General features: G+C 43.5%; 2 protein-coding genes across 5 annotated transcripts; one reads left to right on the top strand and one right to left on the bottom strand.

The window, feature by feature from the left end:
• Nucleotides 1-3821: 3821 nt before the first annotated feature.
• Nucleotides 3822-11463, bottom strand: nab2 (NGFI-A binding protein 2 (EGR1 binding protein 2)). Of its 3 annotated transcripts, XM_052075607.1 has the most exons (9): nt 11100-11463; nt 10885-10948; nt 10491-10661; nt 9237-10142; nt 9014-9147; nt 7698-7749; nt 7478-7592; nt 7194-7382; nt 3822-3929 (listed from the first exon to the last, which is right to left on the bottom strand). In XM_052075607.1, exons 3-9 carry the CDS (start codon nt 10491-10493, stop codon nt 3832-3834), a joined length of 1497 nt encoding a protein of 498 aa, XP_051931567.1. In that variant the 5' UTR covers nt 10494-10661; nt 10885-10948; nt 11100-11463; the 3' UTR covers nt 3822-3831. The 3 variants fall into 3 exon arrangements, with proteins under 3 accessions (XP_051931567.1, XP_051931568.1, XP_051931569.1); XM_052075608.1 differs by lacking the exon at nt 10491-10661 and having other exon boundaries at nt 11100-11462; XM_052075609.1 differs by lacking the exons at nt 10491-10661; nt 10885-10948.
• A 1519-nt stretch (nt 11464-12982) lies between these two features.
• Nucleotides 12983-20197, top strand: dnajc14 (DnaJ (Hsp40) homolog, subfamily C, member 14). 2 transcript variants are annotated; one of them, XM_052075540.1, is made up of 7 exons: nt 12983-13081; nt 14275-15671; nt 15789-15895; nt 16644-16763; nt 16846-17006; nt 17082-17184; nt 17618-20197. In XM_052075540.1, exons 2-7 carry the CDS (start codon nt 14460-14462, stop codon nt 17913-17915), a joined length of 2001 nt encoding a protein of 666 aa, XP_051931500.1. In that variant the 5' UTR covers nt 12983-13081; nt 14275-14459; the 3' UTR covers nt 17916-20197. The 2 variants fall into 2 exon arrangements, with proteins under 2 accessions (XP_051931500.1, XP_051931499.1); XM_052075539.1 differs by having other exon boundaries at nt 13017-13119.

Here is a 20197-nt window from a genome sequence, read left to right as displayed (position 1 = left end):
TGAGTTTTTCAAGGGAATTATTCGGTTTTGCTGGGTTTGGAAATGGAACATCGAATGATGCTGTGACAAGCAGTCTGCTGACAGGCGTGCCTCTATTTTCATCCAAATGGCACTTGCCAGCTTTTGCAAGGAAATTCATCATTTTAACATGCTCAACTGTCACACAAGTGTCGAGAGGGTTAAGATATCAAATAAAAGTAACACTCCGTCTGACATATACAGACACAATGGAAAGGGAACAGCCAGGAAAATGTTAGCAGAGTGTTACTGGCACCCACTGCTGTTTTATAGATATTGCAACTGTTGGCTGGTGTCCAAAGAACATCTTCACATTGTGCTTTGTGGTTGTACTTGAGCAATAATGTGTTTCCCAACATTTTTTGACTACCAGAGTTACGTTTGTATATACAATACAAAAACGTGGGCCTGTTTAGTTGGTGACAAAACTATTATTGGCGACAGTGTCATGGTTCTGTTTCGCCTTTGCCATGTTTCTCTGCTCTCCTTTCCCTCGTCGCTTTGCTGGAGCGTGGCAGGAGGCGGGCCCAAACGCAAGAGGCGGAGACTCACCCCTCACCTGATTCACATCTGTAGATGGCAAACGATTTAGCCACTTTTTCCCCTTGTTTTTTTTTTTTTTTTTTTTTTGCTTTAAGATTCTTGACCTCTGCCCTGTGTCTTGCCATGTCTCTAGGGCTGGGGTGTCCAAAACTCGGTCCACAAGGGCCGCCGTCCTGCCTGTTTTCCATTTCACCCGGCTGCAACACACCTGATTCAAATAATCAGGATCGTTCTAATGCTGCTTCAGAGCTGGCTGATGAGCTGATCATTTGACTCAGGTGTGTAGCAGCCGGGAGAGATGGGAAAACAGGCGGGACGGTGGCCCTTGAGGACCAAGTTTGGACATCACACATTTTTATTTTTGGTGCCTCAAGATTTCTTCTTCCTGTGTGTTAGATTTTTGTTTGCCTCACAGCTCATAACCCGTAGATACACAGCTTAATTGTATCGTCTACCACATAGTGCAAGTGCATGGTAATTTCTGTCACGATACAGCACTTGCATAGATGAACAACGATCCAGAATTTGTCATTTTGATGTTGTAAATAATTTTGTGCAAATTAAGTGGAATGGCATTATACCTGGTGACCTCTCACAGTAAGTGCTTGCTGTGAGGCATGCTTTCTTCTAATGTATCGGACTAAATTAGACAGCATGCCTTGATATTTAAATGTTACATAAGTCTCAAATAGTAATGAGCCCTTATGGGTTATTGGGGTGGCAACACAGTTTTAAAAAACAAAACAAAACAAAAAAATTAACAAATGGTCACTGTGCGTGTGTTTGCAATCAAGCTCTCACTGGTCATCTGTCAGCTGCTCAGTGCTGTGTTGCTAAGGAGGGAACACAGAGGCTAAGAATAGCCTCCGAGAAAGAAGGCGCTAATTAGCACTGCTGACAGCTGATTGATGACAGCGTCTTCGTCTGCCTTCATTCTCACTTGTTCTTTCATAATCACTGGAGGGAAAATAATTGAAATGCATGTGGGGATTATTGTTTTAACATCCAGTGCATTCATTTGGATTGATTAGTTTCATCGTTTGCTTTCAAAGTTAAAACTTAGGGTTCTGGCGTAAATTCTGTGTGGCATATCTCTGTGCGTGGGCGGGTTGCATCTTATGGAGGCGATTTCGCAGAAGTGTGCAGGCCGTTGGATCTGAGAGAGGGAGAGTTGCGCTGCTGTGGAAGTTGTCACAACCAATTTCAAACGTGGCATGCCAGCTTTATCTCACGTAGCCTTTTTGTCTAAAACAATCGCCCCATGATATTGTCTTGCGAAAATCTAACTTCTGGAATTAATCAGCTGGACTCTCAACGCGATTTGCCAAGCATTCGCAACAAGACGATCAGGCAAAGGGGGAGCTTGTCAGCAAAGAACGTTTGTGGCTGGGTATGCAATGGATTTCTGGAACAAGTGGGATGTCTGCCAGTCCATCCTTTCTGGCAAGGATGTCCAGTATGCTTACATAATCACATTGATCCATATCGATTGCTCTTCCTAAAGTACCTGGATGCCTGTCAAACAAACCAAATTTGAATTTTGAAAAGTGAGTGTGAAAATAAACTGAATTGAATTTTCAGTCAGGATCAAATGCAGTTGAAGAGAACTTGATGTACATTTCATAATTTTAAAATCCGTTTCAAATTTATTTGGATGTCAGTTCCAAACTATTGAATTCAAATTCAAATTGAAAAATTCAGATTCAGTTTTTCAACGCAACAATTCAAATTAAACAATACAAATTCAATGTATCTCATTCAAATTCAGTTTTTCGGTCTGAAATATAAGTTTACAAAATGGATGGAAAAATGAATTCTTCCAATTCATATGACAGATCGGAATTTTAAAACTGTACTTGTAAAACTGTGCAGGTACTAAATGTTTTATGATGGCAGCGGTTTGTAAGGGGTTTTTTTTGGTTGTTGTTTTATTTCAACACACTGCATTCTTTAAGATTGGCACATGTTTCCAGGTTTCTTGTAAGGGTGTTTCCATGTTAGTGCCTGAGTCCTGGTGGTATCATCGTGAGTCACGGCTCGCAGGAGAGCGTCAGCACAACAAGCAAGATGACAGCAGGAGTGTTGCTGGCTCCTTGGCGCAGCTCCTGCAGCATCTTTCACGCAACAGACACAAGCATGTGTGCGTTGCAGTAAAGCACGCTGCAGCCTTAGGAAATAAACTTTACAAAACGTGTTAGAAAATAAACAAAACTCCCTAATCTGTTGGCAAATTAATAACTGTCACTAATGCTCAAGAGACAAGCAGGTGGACCGAATGCATAGCCCAGAGTATATGTGTCATTAAAAGTAAGATGTTTACGTTTCACAGCCAAAAATGCAAGTGCGGTGTCGGGCAAACTTTTTTTGCCGGAGGGCCTCATTTGATTTGTAAAATGGGCAGATGTTCATTTTCATGCCGTGTTATTCATAGATGAGGAGAGAGGAAATAGGAGTTAAAATTTATGTATAAAATACTTTTTTTCAAAAATCAAAACAAACCGACCAGACGATGGCCCGTACTTTGAAAGACATATCAAAGCCCTGTCTGAATTTTTTTTTAAACTGCGAAGTGCCACTTTCAATCTTAATTCTAAATGTAGTGATAAGGACTTTTGTTCTGATGATGCTTATTTGGCTGTACTGTACAAATAAAACAATTGAAGGTGAAGTGCAACTGAGCTAAAAGTCTCCACCTCATCAAGTCTGATTTCAATTTTTAAAAATGCAGTCCCCCCCCCCCCCCCCCCCAGTTAAACAAACAAAGAAAAAATAAACTTGGAGGAAAACTTTCAGCACAACAAAACCATGACACAGATATCATACAGAATGTGTGTCTGTACTATCACTAAGGAGGATGAAATGTATTTTTATATGGCATAAAATAACAGATATCAAGACTGCCAGAATTAACACCATTGTTACCTTTTGATTTTCGTTTTGCAAAGTTCAACTCTGCGATTAAAAGGGGTTCATTTTCAAAGTTGTAGTGCCCCCTTGTGTGTTGGGGTGTCTCCAGGCAAGGCACCACGAGCAAGCAACATTGCTCAGAATAAACAGATTCATTCAATATGCAGAAAGGCTTTTAATAACAAATTGTCCAATAACAGGTCCATAGAGTTTACTGCAGGCTGATAATGTCATCATATGACGTTAAGAATGATGATGATAATGATGATGATGTTATCACCATTGGATTCTCTTCATGTTAGTGGTGTCCTGAGCCTGAGTCCTTTGCGGGGTGGATTGGATTTCTTTTGTAATTATTTTTTTTTACTTTGCTCTGTGATTGACGCTGTCTTTGGTGACATTTGGGCTAATACTCCGGGACACACTGATCGGGCTCCGCTGCTGAACTTTGTGGATGTGCTCTGTGGAGAAAGGGAATGGAGAAAATAAACACATCTTTCACCAGCATTTGACCCCCCCCCCCCCCGCCCCTCCCATGATGACTCTCAATTAACCTACTGGTACTTTAATGTGTGTACAATAAAATAAAAGTGGGACACCCAGCACAACTTTCACCGATGCCTGTTGTGTGTCGGTGCATTGAAAAACATTCAACTATTCTAAAAGTCATTAAATGGCATTTGCTGGCTTGTTGAAGGTTGATCTCATCAGTTGTGTTCCTTGAGCTCCAGGCCATGTAGTTGTTTTTTTAATTTCTTTTACTTTGAAGACGGACTGAATAGTCAATGGTCACAAAGTTAAAACCACGACCTACAATAAAAAGGTCTTTTCTTTTTCTTGTCAGTTATGTTGAGAAAAGCGTACATTAATTTCATTTATTATTTAGCAATTGTCTATCCAATATCTTAACTCATTCACTCCCAAAGACGTTTTTAAACGTCTTTTCAGACTTGGTCCAGAATTGGCTGGTACTGAATGAGTTAATGTTGTCACATGAGCAGTTGTTAGCTTATTTGTAACTCGTATGACAATTAAAGGGGAATTAAATAAAACACAGTTTGAAATTAAAATGGTCAATATGACCTGACGGTAGTACATGAGGAAAATGACTTTATAAAGTGAGGGGTGGGGTTACTAAAACTTACCCTAAAATCAGCCCTCTCAGCCCCCCATCATATGCCGCTAATTTGAATTGCGCATCACTGCCTTCTGCTGACCTTTTAACTTTGTTTTTGTGAGCTAATAACATTTGGTGATGTAGTAACTTGAGGCCATGAGGGTGCACCTGCTACGAATGTGCCCCAAAGTGCATGAAAACTGAATGACACCTCATCAGTCACGCCTTCTGTCCCTGATTGGTTGTTTTTCTTCGGGTGTAGTGGTTTCTTGCTAATCAAATTTGAGACAGAAGATGGGGCCAGAGAAAGGGCTGACTTTTTTCCCCACAGGAAATTTTACAAATGTAATCCTGCCGGATCATACTGAAAGGTTTAATACACATGACAAAAGTCTTTTAATAGTGGTGTTGGTTCAACCATGACACATTTTTTTGGTAATTCTATTGAGATTTCTTTTTTATTTTTAAGACAAACAAATTGGGGGTTGACGGTTGTGTTTGACTTTTAGTCTGCTTGCCATGCAATTCATATTTATGCTCTCACTTTATTTGCAGTGGCCCTAAAGGAATTCACAAAAAACAGGTATTCTCTCCTACTGCTTTAATTACTTCCTACTCTGCGAGAATCACTGAAGACCAACACGCTGCAGGTAAACACTCGTCTAGTCCATAAATGGAAGTTTAAAGAATTACAGAAAAGGGAGATCTCGCTAATACATCCCTTAGGTTCTGATCTGATACAGTATTCTATTTAATGTGACTGGGCAGCGTTAAAGGCTAAATATTAGTCACCGCCACGAAGTGATGTGTTTTAAAGTCTTTGAATAATAGTTTGGGGAATTCAACAAGAAACACTCCCACATGGAGTGAAGTCATCACGGTTCATGAATTGCACGATGAACATCTTGGCAGTTGAATAGCAGAGAAATGCAGCCCAAAAGTCAACAAATGAGCAATATCAACAAACTACGTATTTCAACAGTGAGTTGGGTATACACTTGTGCGTAGTCGGACAATTATTCTGGTGATAAAAGAAGCATTTCATACCGATAAATGCATTATTCTTACAAGATTGGGCCACAAACATATTCGGAGGAAGTGAACTACAGTTAAGCAAGTGAAAGACAAGAAGTCAGGCAGATTGACGTCAGAGATGAAACGTATGTCACTTTTTTATTGTTATTTCCGCAGTCCTTTTGGTTGTGGGAGAAAAGAGGAATAAAAAAGACTGTGCCATTTCACAGCCCACAGATTTTATTTTGGTGCACTGTCGCTTGGTGAGTCAATGCAACGCCCCTCAATTACCTCCCACTCCATCGCCCCCACAGCCTATCCTGCCCGCCCCTCTGCCCACGCAGCCAACGCTCTCTGACGTCAGTTGCCGCTGAGGTGGCTGCGCTGCCGCTGTTGCTGCTGGTGGGGGTCTTATGTTGTCGCCCACGGAGTACTTCCTATATCACCTCCCTCCTTCTCGTCTCCCTCCATACACGCCCACCCATGTCTTGGCCGGAATCCTTTTCCTCGCTCTGCCTATTACAACTAACTTGGACACATCACTTCTTCCTCATAAGGCAGTGTGATAACAGGAAGCGCCTTAAAGCCTCTCATATTTACTTGCCAAAACAACACCAGTTTCTTTAAGTTGACTATCTGTCTGTTCAACTAAAATTCCTCCTAGCAGTTTTAGTTTAGTCACTTTTAACACTTTGGTGGGTAAAGGTTAAGAATAGCTTTTTTAAAAACTCACCTAAATAGCTTTTAGCATAGGTTTGTTCGAAAAAAATAGTCCAGTGTCTAGAATAAAAAATTTTTAATAACTAATGAAGACAAAACCCATCCATTCATCCATTATCTGTAGACCACCCTGGTCTGGTTGGCAGCCGATCGCAGGCCACACATGGATATCCACATTCACGCCTATGGACAATTTCCACTGGACCTAACATCCATGGTTTTGGAATATGGGAAAAAAATTAAAAGGTCGCAAACCACTCGTCCACCGTGCTGCCCTGCATCTTAACATGCGGGATAAGATTCCACCAATAAATTGCTAACACCTACGTTCATTTCAACTTAGCTCAAGTCCACAACACATAAAGCAAAGCTGAATTTCTAGGATAATTTCAAGTCAAGGTAAATGGTCAAAAGTATTCCAAAAAACATTCATATTAAAAGACAACGCTTTTGCAGTTGGGCTGCTGCTTGGGTAAAATGCACATTTATCTAATGAGGAAATTCTCCTCTAGCCACTTTTCCTCACATGGGTCGCAGGTGAATTGGAGCTTAGCCCAGTTGACGTGCTGACTACTAGTTCACCGTGCTGCATAGAAAAGGCCAAAGCGGATGAAGGCTGGGCCTTCTATTTTCATGCGATCTCTGTCTAAAAGAGGCTTGATTTGATTTGTGGTGTTTTGTCAATGTTATACTCAACGTTAAGCAAAGAATGGACACCAAATATGCAGACCGTACAGTTTTGGCAATCTCTGTCTCAGTGTCGCTGGATTTTTTTTTTTTCACTTGCAAAGAGACGGGCAATCGTTGTAAAACAATCATTTATTCTGTTGGCAAAATCAAGCACATAATGATAAGTTAAGATCTGGAAAATCACCTGTGGTGTGAGTTCCGTCTGACTGTAATTTGACCTTGGCGACTCGATCGTGTGACACCATGCGAGCCAATCGCAGCCCTTCGTCCATGAGCGTTTGTTGCATGAGATGGCGACTCCAGGTGGACGGGTTGGAGCTGTCGGTGGCGTGGCACGGCGATGGCGACTGGTTGCATTGTGAGGGCATCACGTCTGACGAGACAGACAGCGAGACAAATCCTGATTGTAGAGTCTCAGGGGCAGGAGGAACATCTGGAGTAGTCGCAATAAAATCTTGAAGTGTTTACCGTGCGACACGCTGTCCGGACTTTCTGCAGACAGGCTGTCATCGTCGGCCCTGTGGTTCAAGGCCTCTGAGCTGTCTGCTCCGAGGAGTGACGACGTGCTCTCAGGTGCAGTCACCTGCAATGAAAAACACATTTAGTTGTGCAGAATTACTTTTTGTTTTTGTCAATTTGCAGACGTTATAATCTGAAGCTCTCCCATAAGATGGCTTTGTCAACTCACTTCGAGCCTTACTCTTTTCTGGGGCAGCACGCTGTTCTCCTCCACGTTTGACCTGGGAGGGTAATGAAAATCCAAATTTTGACCTTTGTAAGGGAGCTGTGCTCACGATTAGTGTTCCATCCAATTCCAATTTTAACATTTCAGATATTTTCCAAAACACTGGAACATCCCATTTAACCTGTGACCTGTGTTTTAGGCACAAACATTCTTTGTGACACCACTGGATGTGGTGGATGAACCAACATCCATGTTTCCCATGAAAAACTCCAATGAATCAAAAAATGAGAGAGACTGTTTGAATTGCGACCTTTTTGGTTCGTTAGCTCATTAAAAAAAAACACTTGATTGCCATGAAAATGTCACGGTCCTGTTTGTGACCAACAGGTGGCACTGTAGGGCTCCACCTGCAGCGGCACACCTGTTGGTCATTGTGTCATTAGTGGTCTGTTTAAAAGGACTCCCGTCACGATCACTCATTGTTGCTGTTGCTGTGCGTACGTGTCATGTTTTGTTTTCTGTCTTAGGTTTTTTTGCTACTTTGATTTGTTGTGATTTTGCTGGACTTTGAATTTGCTTCTCCAGTGTATTCCTCTTTGCATTTTTGTTCAATACATTTTGGTCAGCCACCCTGCTCCTCCCTGCCTCCCTGATTTTTGGGATCCTCTGCACAACATTCACGCAAAACAAGACAGAAATCTTGTACAACAGCGTAATGTGTAGATTCTGCTGAAAATATGGATGCAGTTACAGCTCGATTATATGCTGTTTGTGTAATGATGGAAGGTCAGTACACTGGACTAAATTTATCCCTGTGCCTGTGTGGGTTTTCTCCGGGTACTCTGTTTTCCTCTAGCCAATCGGGTCTGTCTCCAGTCGAGTTAAGGTTCATAGGACGTTCGGATGTTTGCTGTACTATATTGGGATTGGACTTTCAATTCCACTGATTCCCAACCATTGCCGGGAAATTATGTAATTTTAGTTCATTGGTCTGAAATGTACAATTCCTTTGCGACAAATATTTACTGTATGTTTGTTCATCTATTGATACCAGTGAACCATAGGGACAGGCAGGCCTCGTCTTTAACTAAACACACTTAGATTTCACACCAAGTCCATGTGTAAATTGAAACGAGAGCATCATTACTTCAGTTATTTTTGTTACTTTTTTTTTTCATAGTGTGCTATAAGTCTGGTGAAATACAGTACGTGCTTTGGCTCAATAAAGGTTGCGGAAAACTGGTTTATTCATTCCCCCCTTTTCTGTTGCATCAGAAGCATTGCGTATAACGGCTGAGAGTCAAACGCGCTTTTCTTACCTTGCATGCATGAGAGTGGAGGTGTAGGCACATTTTCTCGCCACCTGCCGAGCCAAAGAGAAGAGTTCCACCCTCCTGAGTAAAAGGGCGTTGTCGCGCATACAGAATTGGGCTGCAGCCTCGTTGATAATTAACTGAGGAGAGAAGACAGATGGAAGCTGGGACCAGGACAGAGTCGGGTCACACAAGGATTTGAAACATCTGCGCTCTTGGATTGTTTTACCTCATGCTGTGTGAGTAGTTTTCCTTCTCTCCGTTTGGAGTCGAAGCGTCCGTAGATGAGGCTGTATTTGCGGATCTCCTCTTCCTTCTTCACATCCTGGGAGTCCATTTTGAAGATGTGGCCCACGGTCTTGGCGATCTTCTTATTTATCCTCAGCAGACTTTTCACCTCTGTTGGATCGGAGCGAGGCAGAGTCCTGAGAAGTCTATCTACGCTTTCCGCCACCGCGCGGCTCGTCTCCCCGTCCAGTTGTCCTCCGGGCCAGGCTGACAGAGGGGCGGGAGCAGAAGATGAGCTTGGAGATGTGGAGGGACCGGGGGGACCTACGGGCGGGCTGGGTGGATCTTCTTCGTTTGCCGGTGCAGAGGCTGATGTGCCGTTCCCATCTGGCTCTGGAGTGAGCCAATGCGGGTCCATAGGGGACAGTTTTTCCCGGTAATGTGAGTCTGGTGGCTGGGGGGAGGCCTGAGAGCAGGGGCTGCGGGGGCTCCCGCTGTGCATGGGCGTGAGGCACGCCCGATCCTCCCGCTCACACGGCGAGCCCGGTTGCCCGTTGCTCAGAGACTTCCTCGGTCCACCGGCGGATCCGCTCGGACCCGTGCTGTCCACTTTAAACAGCGGGATCCCCCCGAGGGAAGGCAAGCTGGAGACCGGCTGGCTGAAAAGGGCCGGATTCGCCGCCCAGTCTCGGAGGGCCTTCTGCAGCCGACGCACGTGCAGCGGCTTGGTGGCCATGCCGACCAGAGCCATTATCTCCAGGAACTCGTCCTCAGCTGCCTCGCAGAGCTGCTGGACGTCGTCGCCGCCCTGCTGGATGAAGGTTTCATAGTAGGCCAACAGGTTGGCCCTTTGCAGCACCCGATAGAGCTGCAGCTCCCCGAGTGTACGTGGCAGAGACATGGCACGCTGCAGGCAAAAGATGAGCACAAGTGAGACACCTGCGGACGTCCGTTTGACATCTTCATTGAAACGTGTTAATGGTTACTTTTAAAGCTGACTCATTCGACTGCAACCATTCAGCAGAGGTGGTAGAAGTACTTAACTAAAAGTATTGTCTACTTGTGTGGAAACAAAGCCTTGTGAAAATAGGAGAACAAATTCCACTTCTGTACTTACGTAAAAAAAAAAGTACCGATTGTGAAAAGTATGAGTGACTTTTCTGTGTGAACTAAAACATCATTCAGACTAAACGGAGGATTTCAAAATGCCAGAATTCGTTGGTTAGGATGGCCCAAGAAACAACACGGTCCTCACCATTCATAACAGTAAATAAGGCCATGATGGGGAATATCTTGCTTCTCTGACTCAGTTGGTGTTATTGTGAATGCTCCCTGGTTAACGTTCCTCCGTGTCGCGTCTCTTTTTTTCACTTCACAAGGCTCCAGGAGCTCAGTCAAGCAAGATCTTAACTGCACCTTACTACCTCTAAAAATCGTGAACGTTATGTTGAAAAAAAGTTACAAGGCAGGAGGGAAAAAAAGAGATACTGTATCAGCTTTTGAAATGTTGTGTAGTAAACGCACAAAGTCGTCAGAAAAATAGTAAAGTACATACATGATACATGATACCACTTAAGGACAGTAACTTTTTTTTTTACTTCTCATTACATCTACTCAAGAAAGTGTTCCTCGGTCGTCACTGCACTTACCTTCTTCAGGTCAGAAAGGAGAGTGAGGCTGTTGAGAACTTAGTCTCACCAACAACAGATGTCTCTTTACAAAAGAAAAAAAGCCCATCTTTAATCATCTTTAGGTTTCTCAAAACAAGTAGTAATGTATTCTTGTCCCATTGAATATGTTGCAACTGAACAGGCCGATCAAAATGTACCGCCTGTGCTGCCATGTTTCAAATTCAGTCTCTTACCTTGAAGCAATAGCGTCAGATTGGCGTAGTAAATCCCCTCAGCCTACTGTGGATCGTCTGAAATCACTGGCAGAAATCCTCCTCCGGCGCACCGTATTGGTCGCTGGCTGCCTCTCTTTCTCTCTCTCTGTCTGTGTGGGCTGGAGAATGACGGGGGCGGACTGCAACGCGCCATCTGACCGAAAAAGAGCCTTCCTCTCCCGGTAGAGAGGCGGCTTTCAAATTGAAGATGTGGGTGGTGGTGGACCGGTGGTGGGGGGCTCGGAATGAACCCTCTGCGTCTTCAATATGTGTTCAGAAGCATGGAGCTTTTAAGGAGCATTCCAGTGCCTCCAGACAGAGCAAAAATCACATGTCAATGACACTTTTTTGGGGGGGTGAATGCCTAGTTTGAATAATAATAATAATAATAATAATAATAATAATACATTTTATTTATAAGCGCCTTTCAAGACACCCAAGGACACTTTACAATAACAAAAAACACAAGTTACTGTAGGTTTTACTATTGTACTGTATAGTACTCAGCATGAGTAAACAAACAAAAAAAGAAAAATAAGCATTTGTCTATCTAACCACTTATCCTCACGAGGGTCGCGGGCGTGATGGAGCTTATCCCAGATGTCTTCAGGCAGTAGGCGGGGGACACCCTGAACTGGTTGCGAGCCAATCGCAGGGCACACAGAGACAAACAACCGTTCACCCTCACGCCCTGAACTGGTTGCCAGCCAGGGAACACATATCCAAACAACCATTCACCCTCACAATCACAGGGACAATATAGCGTGCTTAATTAAGCTACCACTCATATTTTTGGGATGTGGGAGGAAACCGGAGTACCCGGAGAAAACCCACGCAGGCGCGGGCATAACATGCAAACTCCACAGGAAGCAATCGAACCAATGAACTCTGCATTGTGAGATGGACGTGCTAACCAGTCCAACCGTGCCTCTCTGTAGTTTGAATATGTAAAAGGGCTTGGTTATAAGATATCCTTTATTTGTCCCACACTGGGGAAATTTACAATTATATGATTGATAATGCAATACAGTATATCTTTGGGCCATGTCCTTTTTTTAATCCTATGCTGTCGACTCTTACTGTATATCGAGAAGCAGGCTTAACAATGTATTGGATTGCTTGCCCACTAATAAGACACGTGACTTGAGTTTTCTCCCAGATGAGTTTGGGCCAGAGGTGTGGTGAAGACGTGCGCTGGTAACCTGCCAATCTCATGGCCCATATGGAAAGAGAAATAATTTCAACTCACATTTGGATTTTAGACAATTTAGAGTGTTCAGTGAACTGAAAATGCAAGTTGTATTTATTTATTTAGTATCAATGTGTGCAGAAGCGAGAGGACCTGAAATAAAAGACGAAACACGGGGAGATCAGAATGATCATATGATGATTTCCGTGATAATTGCCTTTTGAGAGAAATCATAACTATACAATATGGGGGAAATTTGGGGCCAGGAACCTAACTCAGTGCCAGCCACGAGCACAGATAAGCTTGGAGGTTCGGAGTCAGGAAGGACCTCCATGCCCAAAATCTATGCCTATAGACCCTTAAACATTTGGGTAAGGCTCCCTCAAAACTGCTATTGTACCTGGATCAAAGAAAATACGCTAGGTTACAGTCATAAATGCACAATTTTATCCAAAACAACATTAAAATGTTACTGAAACAAGAAGGCCAGTGAGCTAAGTAGAGCTCAATAAATGAACCTTTCAGTTGGTTATGTAAAAACAAGTTTAAGCATGAATAATGTATAAAACCCCTCGAAATACAAATAAAAAAATCTTGCAGTCAAGTACAGTAATCCTCCTGGTTTTTCTGGTCAATAGATGGCAGTAGCGCTCAAACGTGTTGATGGACTCGTGAAAGAAGAAGAAGAAGAAGTAGAAGAGGAGGAGGAGGAGGAGGAGGAGGAGCATTAAAAACAACACTACGGGCACCTGGCAGCCTATTCACAAACAAGGTTATACACTTATCTGACAGCGATAAATGGTGTCTAGGGTATTTTGAATGCACATGAAAATTAGATGTCCGTCTTGTCGATATACCAATGATGTTCAAACTGCTTGGTCTGTTCTCACAGGAAGGCGAAACTGTGGTTTATCAGCTAACTGTTACCATTCGTCGCTAGCGAATAGTTAGCTCCACTGTGACATGTTTTCTTGTTAAAGCACAATTTGTAGTTGTGTTTGTATTTTGTCACCACATTTTCGCAGCATCTAACGAAAAGATGGACAGGCAATGGAACTAAAGTTAACTCATTTAACCCGTTCTACTGCCGTGTTTGGTAGGGTGTTTCCCAAGGCTAACAATCAGGGCGTCTGCTAGCATTAGCCGCCTCTAAAGCACCTGGCTGACATGAACATGAAGTGGCTTTGTTTTTGTTTCTAACGGTTAAACTATCCCAACACGATTTATAGCCACTTTAATTCGGCTTTAAGTCAAACTGCTGGTTACGTTTATCTAGCAAGAAGCGTTTAAAGATTCGGTGACATTTCTTCATTTTGTCGATGTGAAAAGTTAAAATTCATAGCATTTATTTTAAAAAAGTAGTCTAATTTGTTCACGTGACTTCATTTTTTTATTTACATAAATCGACTGTGAATACAGTAATGGGAATGTACATTGAAGTGCAGTGTCATAATATACAAAGTACAGTATATTGCAAATGTAGTACGAACAAAATATTTAAACTTTTCGATGATATTTGGAGGATGAATGGTTAAGATTGTTTATTTTTTCACAACGTTGCGGTCAATGATCTGCAATAGTTTATGATTAAGAAGCATGTCTGAAGTTCAGGCCTGTGTGCAATGCCTGCAAAACCACAATAGCTACTTATTAACATTCTCCCTTTTCGTGACAGATGTTTGAGATTTAATTCGTAGCCTTTGTGTGCGTGCGTGTCGTTATGGAAAAGTGAGGGGGGCGTTTGTTTTAACTCATGTAAACTACAAATCAAATATGATTCATTGATTGATAATGCATAGCATTTACAACAATGTAATATTTTTTGCCAAGAAGCCCTTTTGCTATGAAGAATTAAGATATCCTTTATTTGTCCCGCAATAGGGAAATTACAGTGGACATATTTATGTCCCTGACACATTTTTTTTGGGTCAATTTATGTGTTGTGTTTGTGGTGTTTCTTTCCAGATATATCCTTGCTGCATGATTTCAAATATTTAAAAGCCCAAATCAGCTGCTGATATGATATCTAAAAAGTCCCCAGTCTCACATTGGAGTGAGGGTCTGGGGAGAATATTGCAACCGATTATGGCGTTAGGAAATCATCTTCCAGAAGAATCTATTTTCACTGCCTTGAAATAAGAGATTGGAAGATGGAGAGAGTTGCAGCTGCGAGAGAGATGGATGCCCTTACAGATTCTGGTGAGGAGCTCACTGATGGTGATTTCACTTCAGTAAATAAGTCGAGTCAGTGGGAGAGGAGAGTGGTGGAAGATGACCGTGCATACACATCGAATGCTGAGGACAGCACAAACCCAGCCACACCGCATGACTCTGGAATTGGTGACGTGGAGTGCTGCGGCTCCACGGAGGGCAGAGATGAAACGGAGGAGCTTTCTGATGGAATGGAACATGAAAGTGCTGATGGTCACGTGAGCTCCCGGGTCATAAATCAAGAGGAGGATGAATCTGCGAAGGAGCAGTATATGAATGGAGAGTCGGCTTGGAGAAGCTTCGGCTCGGGAAGGAAGTGCAAACTGAGAAGTGGAGTATCAGTTTCAGAGCAGGGCACTCAGAGTGCTTCTACGCCACCCTCCTTTCAAAAAGGCAGTTTTGTGTCGAGTGGCGGCAGGCACAAGCAGCCCCGCAGACGCAACCATCACCACCATCAATTGAAGCGTGGCCGCAGGCGCTCGGGCAAACAAATCGTCGTTGCTTTGAAAGAAATGCTGTCAGAGTCTGTCAGCGTCTGGTGCATCACCTGTGTCCACATGCTGATTGAGATTATCGTCACTTTAACTCATAATTGTGGCGTTGGTGTGGAGACCGGAGGGTTGAAACTTTACCACTTGGGGCAGCAGCTCGTTGGAAAGATCACAGACATACCGGGAATGAAGGCAGATGCCTGTCGGATTTTAAAATGGACGAAATGTGCAGGCGCGGATGTGGCGGATAAAGTTGTCCGGTCACTCAAGTGGACTAAACAAGCTGCCTTATCAACTCTCAGACTTCTTTATGCTTTGGTCGTGCTCGGGTTCCAGCGAGTGAAAAGTGTCTTCGTCCGGCTTGGTGGAGAGAGGGGGAAAAGATACTGGACAGTTTTCCAGGATTCCCGTTTTTGGAAGAGGATTGTGCTTTTTGTGGAAAGAGCCAGAAAGTGCTTCAGGAGGGATAGCCAAGTGCACGCATCCGGTTTTGAGTCACCGGGACGAACTGGGAAAGGCCCGCCGGGACAGGAGCTGAAAAGACTGCTGGCCCTGGCGGACATCCCAGAAGACGAGCTTGATCCCTTCACAGTGCTCGGCGTGGAAGTCCATGCGACTGAGGCTGAACTGAAGAAGGCCTACAGACAGCTGGCTGTCCAGGTATGCCAGCTGAAAAACACAATTCAAACGCTCCTATTGATTGGCTCAGATGAGTAGATGACTAATAAATTTGTCTCTTTACACACAAAACCTTTTTTCCTACTTGGTCTCTTTTAGGTCCATCCAGACAAGAATAAACACCCACGAGCTGGTGAGGCGTTCAAAGTGTTGCGGGCTGCCTGGGATATTGTCAGTAACCCAGAAACTCGAAGAGAATATGAATTGTGAGTATTATTAACACAACAAAATACTGTAAATTAATCAATTGAATAATCGATTTCTAAAAGTAGTATTCGATAGTGACTGCCCGAGTTGACGGTGATAGCATGGTTTTAGAGGTGGGACTTTCGGAATTGTGCAACCTCTGCAATGTTCAGCTTTTGAGTTGCCATCTAAGCCAGGGGTTCTGAACCTTCTTTATGTTGGGGCCAAACTTTTTCTGTACAGCGTAGCCAGGGATCATAGATGATTTGAAGAATCTAAAAAATAAAATAAATAGCCTTATAAGAAATAATCATTGATTGAAATGTATTGATGTTGCGCAAACGTTGACAGCCAACATGATGCTGCGCAGGCAAAGACTGCATGAAATAAACTCACCTTTGAGCTTCAAATCAAGCTTATCACCACAAGAATAACTAATAATTTGGTTTTACCTCAGAAAAAAAAAGGATTGCACATGTTTTGTCTTTTGGTGAGGTTTGTCAAATTCTTTGACGTCTATTTTTCTTTTTCATATTCTTATCCATGATTTTGACTTGGGTTTCAACGACGATTGTGTACAGGAAAAAAAGTGACATGGGTGCCTTAACACCACCGAGTGGCAAAAAACAGCTACAGCTGATTAACCGAATTGATAGCATACACTACCCCAAGGCGCATAACTGAAATTGTTTTGCGCTGTCCGTTGGGTACTGCACGCATCCCTTCAAGTCCCCGTTCACCCAGCGATCTGCTCTTTCCCATTCACAGGAAGCGCATGGCGGCGACTGAGCTCTCCAAGTCCATGAACGAGTTCCTCACCAAGCTGCAGGACGACCTGAAGGAAGCCATGAACACCATGATGTGTACCAAATGTGAAGGCAAGCACAAGTATGTATTCACGCACGGCATGATAGCGTGTGCGCGTGTGTAGGAGAGCATGACAAGCACCGACATGTCCTTGTTACCGCAGGCGCTTTGAAATGGATCGAGAACCCGCCGAGGCCCGCTTCTGTGCTGAATGCAGTCGTCGGCATAGCGCCGAAGAGGGCGACCTGTGGGCCGAGTCCAGCATGTTGGGCCTACGTATCACATACTTTGCCTGTATGGATGGCAAAGTCTATGATATTACAGGTGATGTGTCTTCAGTCATAAGCAATAGAGACACTAAAGAGGTTCTGTTTGTGATGTTATCGTGTCACGTTTCAGAGTGGGCGGGTTGCCAGAGGATAGTCATTTCTCCAGACACACACCGCGTGCCCTATCACATCTCCTTCGGATCCAAGAACAACAGCAATGCCGCCAGAAACAGGTTACACGCGTTCCATTTACAGGACGTCCATCACCTCCTTTCTCTTATGTCATCACTTCTGTTATCTCTTCTTTTGTTCAGTGCACGTTTCGCAATTTTCTCAGGATTTCAGTGAGGGTTGCGCAATGAATCCAATTCAAATTGGTATTGCATCGTAGTTAAGTGCAATTTTCAAATTGCAAAGGATGCGCAATATAAACAAAGGGAAAAAGTATACATAGTGTCTGGATAGGTTCAGTGCTGATGCAGTGCGGTCCAGATTATTGCCCATCTTTTTATGACACTCCGGCTCATGGAGGGGAAGACCTAATCTATTGTCTTCTGTAATTTCTTCCACCGTGCTCCATATTTTGGTCAGCAGCAGGCCTACTATTGTTGAAACATTTGATGTCTGATGCCAGTATTCCCGCCCCACCCCCCTTCTTCCTTGAAGGCCGCACTCAGAGCACGGTCCCGGTTCAGCAAACCCGGCAGATTTGCAGGACTTCTTCAATCGCATCTTCAAGGGAGCAACCCCCAGTGACATGCCAGCCAACGGGGGCTTCTTCCCCTCAGGTCCATCTCACCACCCCCCGCCCGGTGCCGGAGCTCCCCCATTCTCTTCCCCCTCTGGGCAGACGGGCTTTTTCATGCCGGGGGCCCAGCGGCCCGAACCCAGCGAGCCGTGGGCCGATGGCGGCAAACCTCCGCCTCGGCGAAAGAAGAAAGTCCGCAAACCCTTCCAGAGGTGAAGTCTGCTGAGATGGGACCGCTACGAAAACAACCCAGGGACACATTCAGTACAGGCCACTTTGGGTCTTGCTGACATCCCAGCTGGAGGAGATTGCTGTTGCTTGGGAAGGCTGGGTTCCCACCAAACCCGAAGATGAGCTGTGGACTCCATTTAACATGATGGAAGGTTAAAGAGGCGCCAGTGGTGGTGTGTTAGCTTTCCGTTCACCTTCGTTTGGCTTCATCTTCACACTGACTGTAGCTTCGCATTCTTCTGCAATCTTTCCTGCCAACTCTCCGCAACGCATCATTTAGTCACCTGCTCTTTGCCACTTCCAGTCACTCACTTCCTTCAGAAACGAAATGACCAGGCATGGTTCACTGTAATCAACTAACCAAGGTGACCATAATGATCTTGTTGGCATCACTGCATCAGTGTTACATCACTATATTGAAGGGAGCATCTCTGCCAGCAGTTAGAGATGAAGTGTTAAAACAACACCCCCAACCCCCTCAAAAAAAAAAAGTCACCGTTTGGTTTCTGTCATACTTCACAAAAATGTATTTGAGCTTTAACGCGTTTGCCATGCTGTCATGATGCAATTACATGCCAACTGAAAGTTCTCATGCCACCTTACACCCAGCGTGGAATTACCGCATGCATATTGCATAGAGCAAGGAGTTCTATATGAATTTAGGTGAAGTGAAGCCACCGGGGACCATCTTCGGTTGCTACTCTCAAACTTCACCTAACTTGAATACATTGAATTCTCAGTTTTTCCATTATTTTCTATCTCTGTGGCGAAAATATCACCATGTATGGCATACGGTTATACTAATAAGTCTGGGAGAAGTGCTTCAAGCACATTTCATCGGTAAGTGTGCGATTTAGAACTTTCTCACGTGAGAGATATAGTTCAGCGCTCCTGAAAGATTCATCTGCATCCTGTTTGAACCATCAACAATGAAATGAAAGCAATGACCATCTGAATCTGCTGTGAAAAGTAAATCTAACCTCTGGCAGTCACAAATCACGATACTGACGTGATATACTCTGAATAGTCGGTGCAAACAATGGAATTTGTTCTCTCGAGAGGCACTTCTTACGCCATACAGGGATCCTAGTGTAAAACTTTTCAGCTCGAAAATGACAAAAACCGTCAGTACCAGTGGCAACTTAAAATGGCTGCGCTCTGGCTTCAAGGGGCCTATCGTTAGTCCATTCATTTACAGTATATGTCAGTGGCAAAGCGTCACGGGATAGAGTCCACATGGTTCCAAAAATTCTCAACATTGAAAGTGACAGACGCAAAGAATGGTCTGTACTGCCCTCTGTTGCTCATCAGATATATTTCAACAAATCAAAAACAATTTTTTTCTCTGCACCAATTAAAAAACAACAACTCCACATAATGTGGTTTCTTCGCAATCTAAATCTCAGTGTGTCTACTGAGGAATTTGAATCAGAAGTTTAAACTGTCATTTCATGAAAATTTCCGAACTTCACAAAAGGGTACAAAAAGCACATGAGAGAAATTTCATTTTGTCTGCATTTAACATGAAGGGTTAACGCTACCGCTTGCATTCATAATCACTTCAAATAACTTCAGGAAGACTAAACTGTTTACATCAACTGTGTAAAGATTGCCAGAGCTAGCAGAATTTGGCTCTCTCTCTTTTTTTTTTTATAAAGTACAGAGTCAATTTTATACTTTGCTGTGTTAGGGCCTGTGACTTCAGACAGTGTCGAGTTGATGAGCCCAAGCTGTTTGTGTGCCGCTGCACCGAAGCATGAAGTTCACTGCATTGTGGCGCCTCTAGGGGTTGGAGTGGTTGACTGTTCAGATTTTTTCAGAATAAGAATTTTTGGGCATTGACGCGAATTTTTGGGTATTGACGCAAGATGCTGCCACGTTCCTCTCCCTGTGTCAAATCCGCTCATCTTGTATGCATTTGTGGTGTCCGATCAGTTGAGCCATGCCAGAACCACAAAGGCTTGTAATGCTTGAAATGAGATTGCTCCTCAGCAGTTGCACGAGAACAAAGTCAAAGAACAGATTTATATTTTGCTCAGAAAGTAGCACGATTTTAAGTTTTGGCTTTGGTTTGATATTTTTTTTTTCCAATGATGTGCAATTTGTGGTCTGCCGTCCTTGTTTCGGCTTTGGTTGATCTAGTTGCCATAAAAACATTGAGAGAGAACATTTGCAATTGTTGACTTCTCACGCATTCACAGAAGCACGAAAATGAACATTGATGGACATAATGTGTGGTGCTTGGAAGTTCAAAAAAAAAAAAACAA

Source organism: Hippocampus zosterae, chromosome 9 (genome assembly GCF_025434085.1).
Source record: "Hippocampus zosterae strain Florida chromosome 9, ASM2543408v3, whole genome shotgun sequence".
In the NCBI taxonomy this organism is placed as follows: Eukaryota; Metazoa; Chordata; class Actinopteri; order Syngnathiformes; family Syngnathidae; genus Hippocampus; species Hippocampus zosterae.
Note: the sequence above shows the minus strand (reverse complement) of the source record. Positions and strands in the feature narration are given on the sequence as shown.

Bases quoted from the DNA above. Each gene is read 5' to 3' on its own strand.
- nab2 (XM_052075607.1), bottom strand. The intron at 9,148-9,236 runs GTAAAACAATCC...TTCTCTCCTCAG, and splicing joins AACTACTCACACAGCATGAG to TTAATTATCAACGAGGCTGC. The intron at 7,593-7,697 runs GTGAGTTGACAA...TTTTCATTGCAG, and splicing joins AGAAAAGAGTAAGGCTCGAA to GTGACTGCACCTGAGAGCAC.
- dnajc14 (XM_052075540.1), top strand. From the start codon at position 14,460: ATGGAGAGAGTTGCAGCTGCGAGAGAGATGGATGCCCTTACAGATTCT. The intron at 15,672-15,788 runs GTATGCCAGCTG...GGTCTCTTTTAG, and splicing joins ACAGACAGCTGGCTGTCCAG to GTCCATCCAGACAAGAATAA. The intron at 16,764-16,845 runs GTATGTATTCAC...TTGTTACCGCAG, and splicing joins AAATGTGAAGGCAAGCACAA to GCGCTTTGAAATGGATCGAG.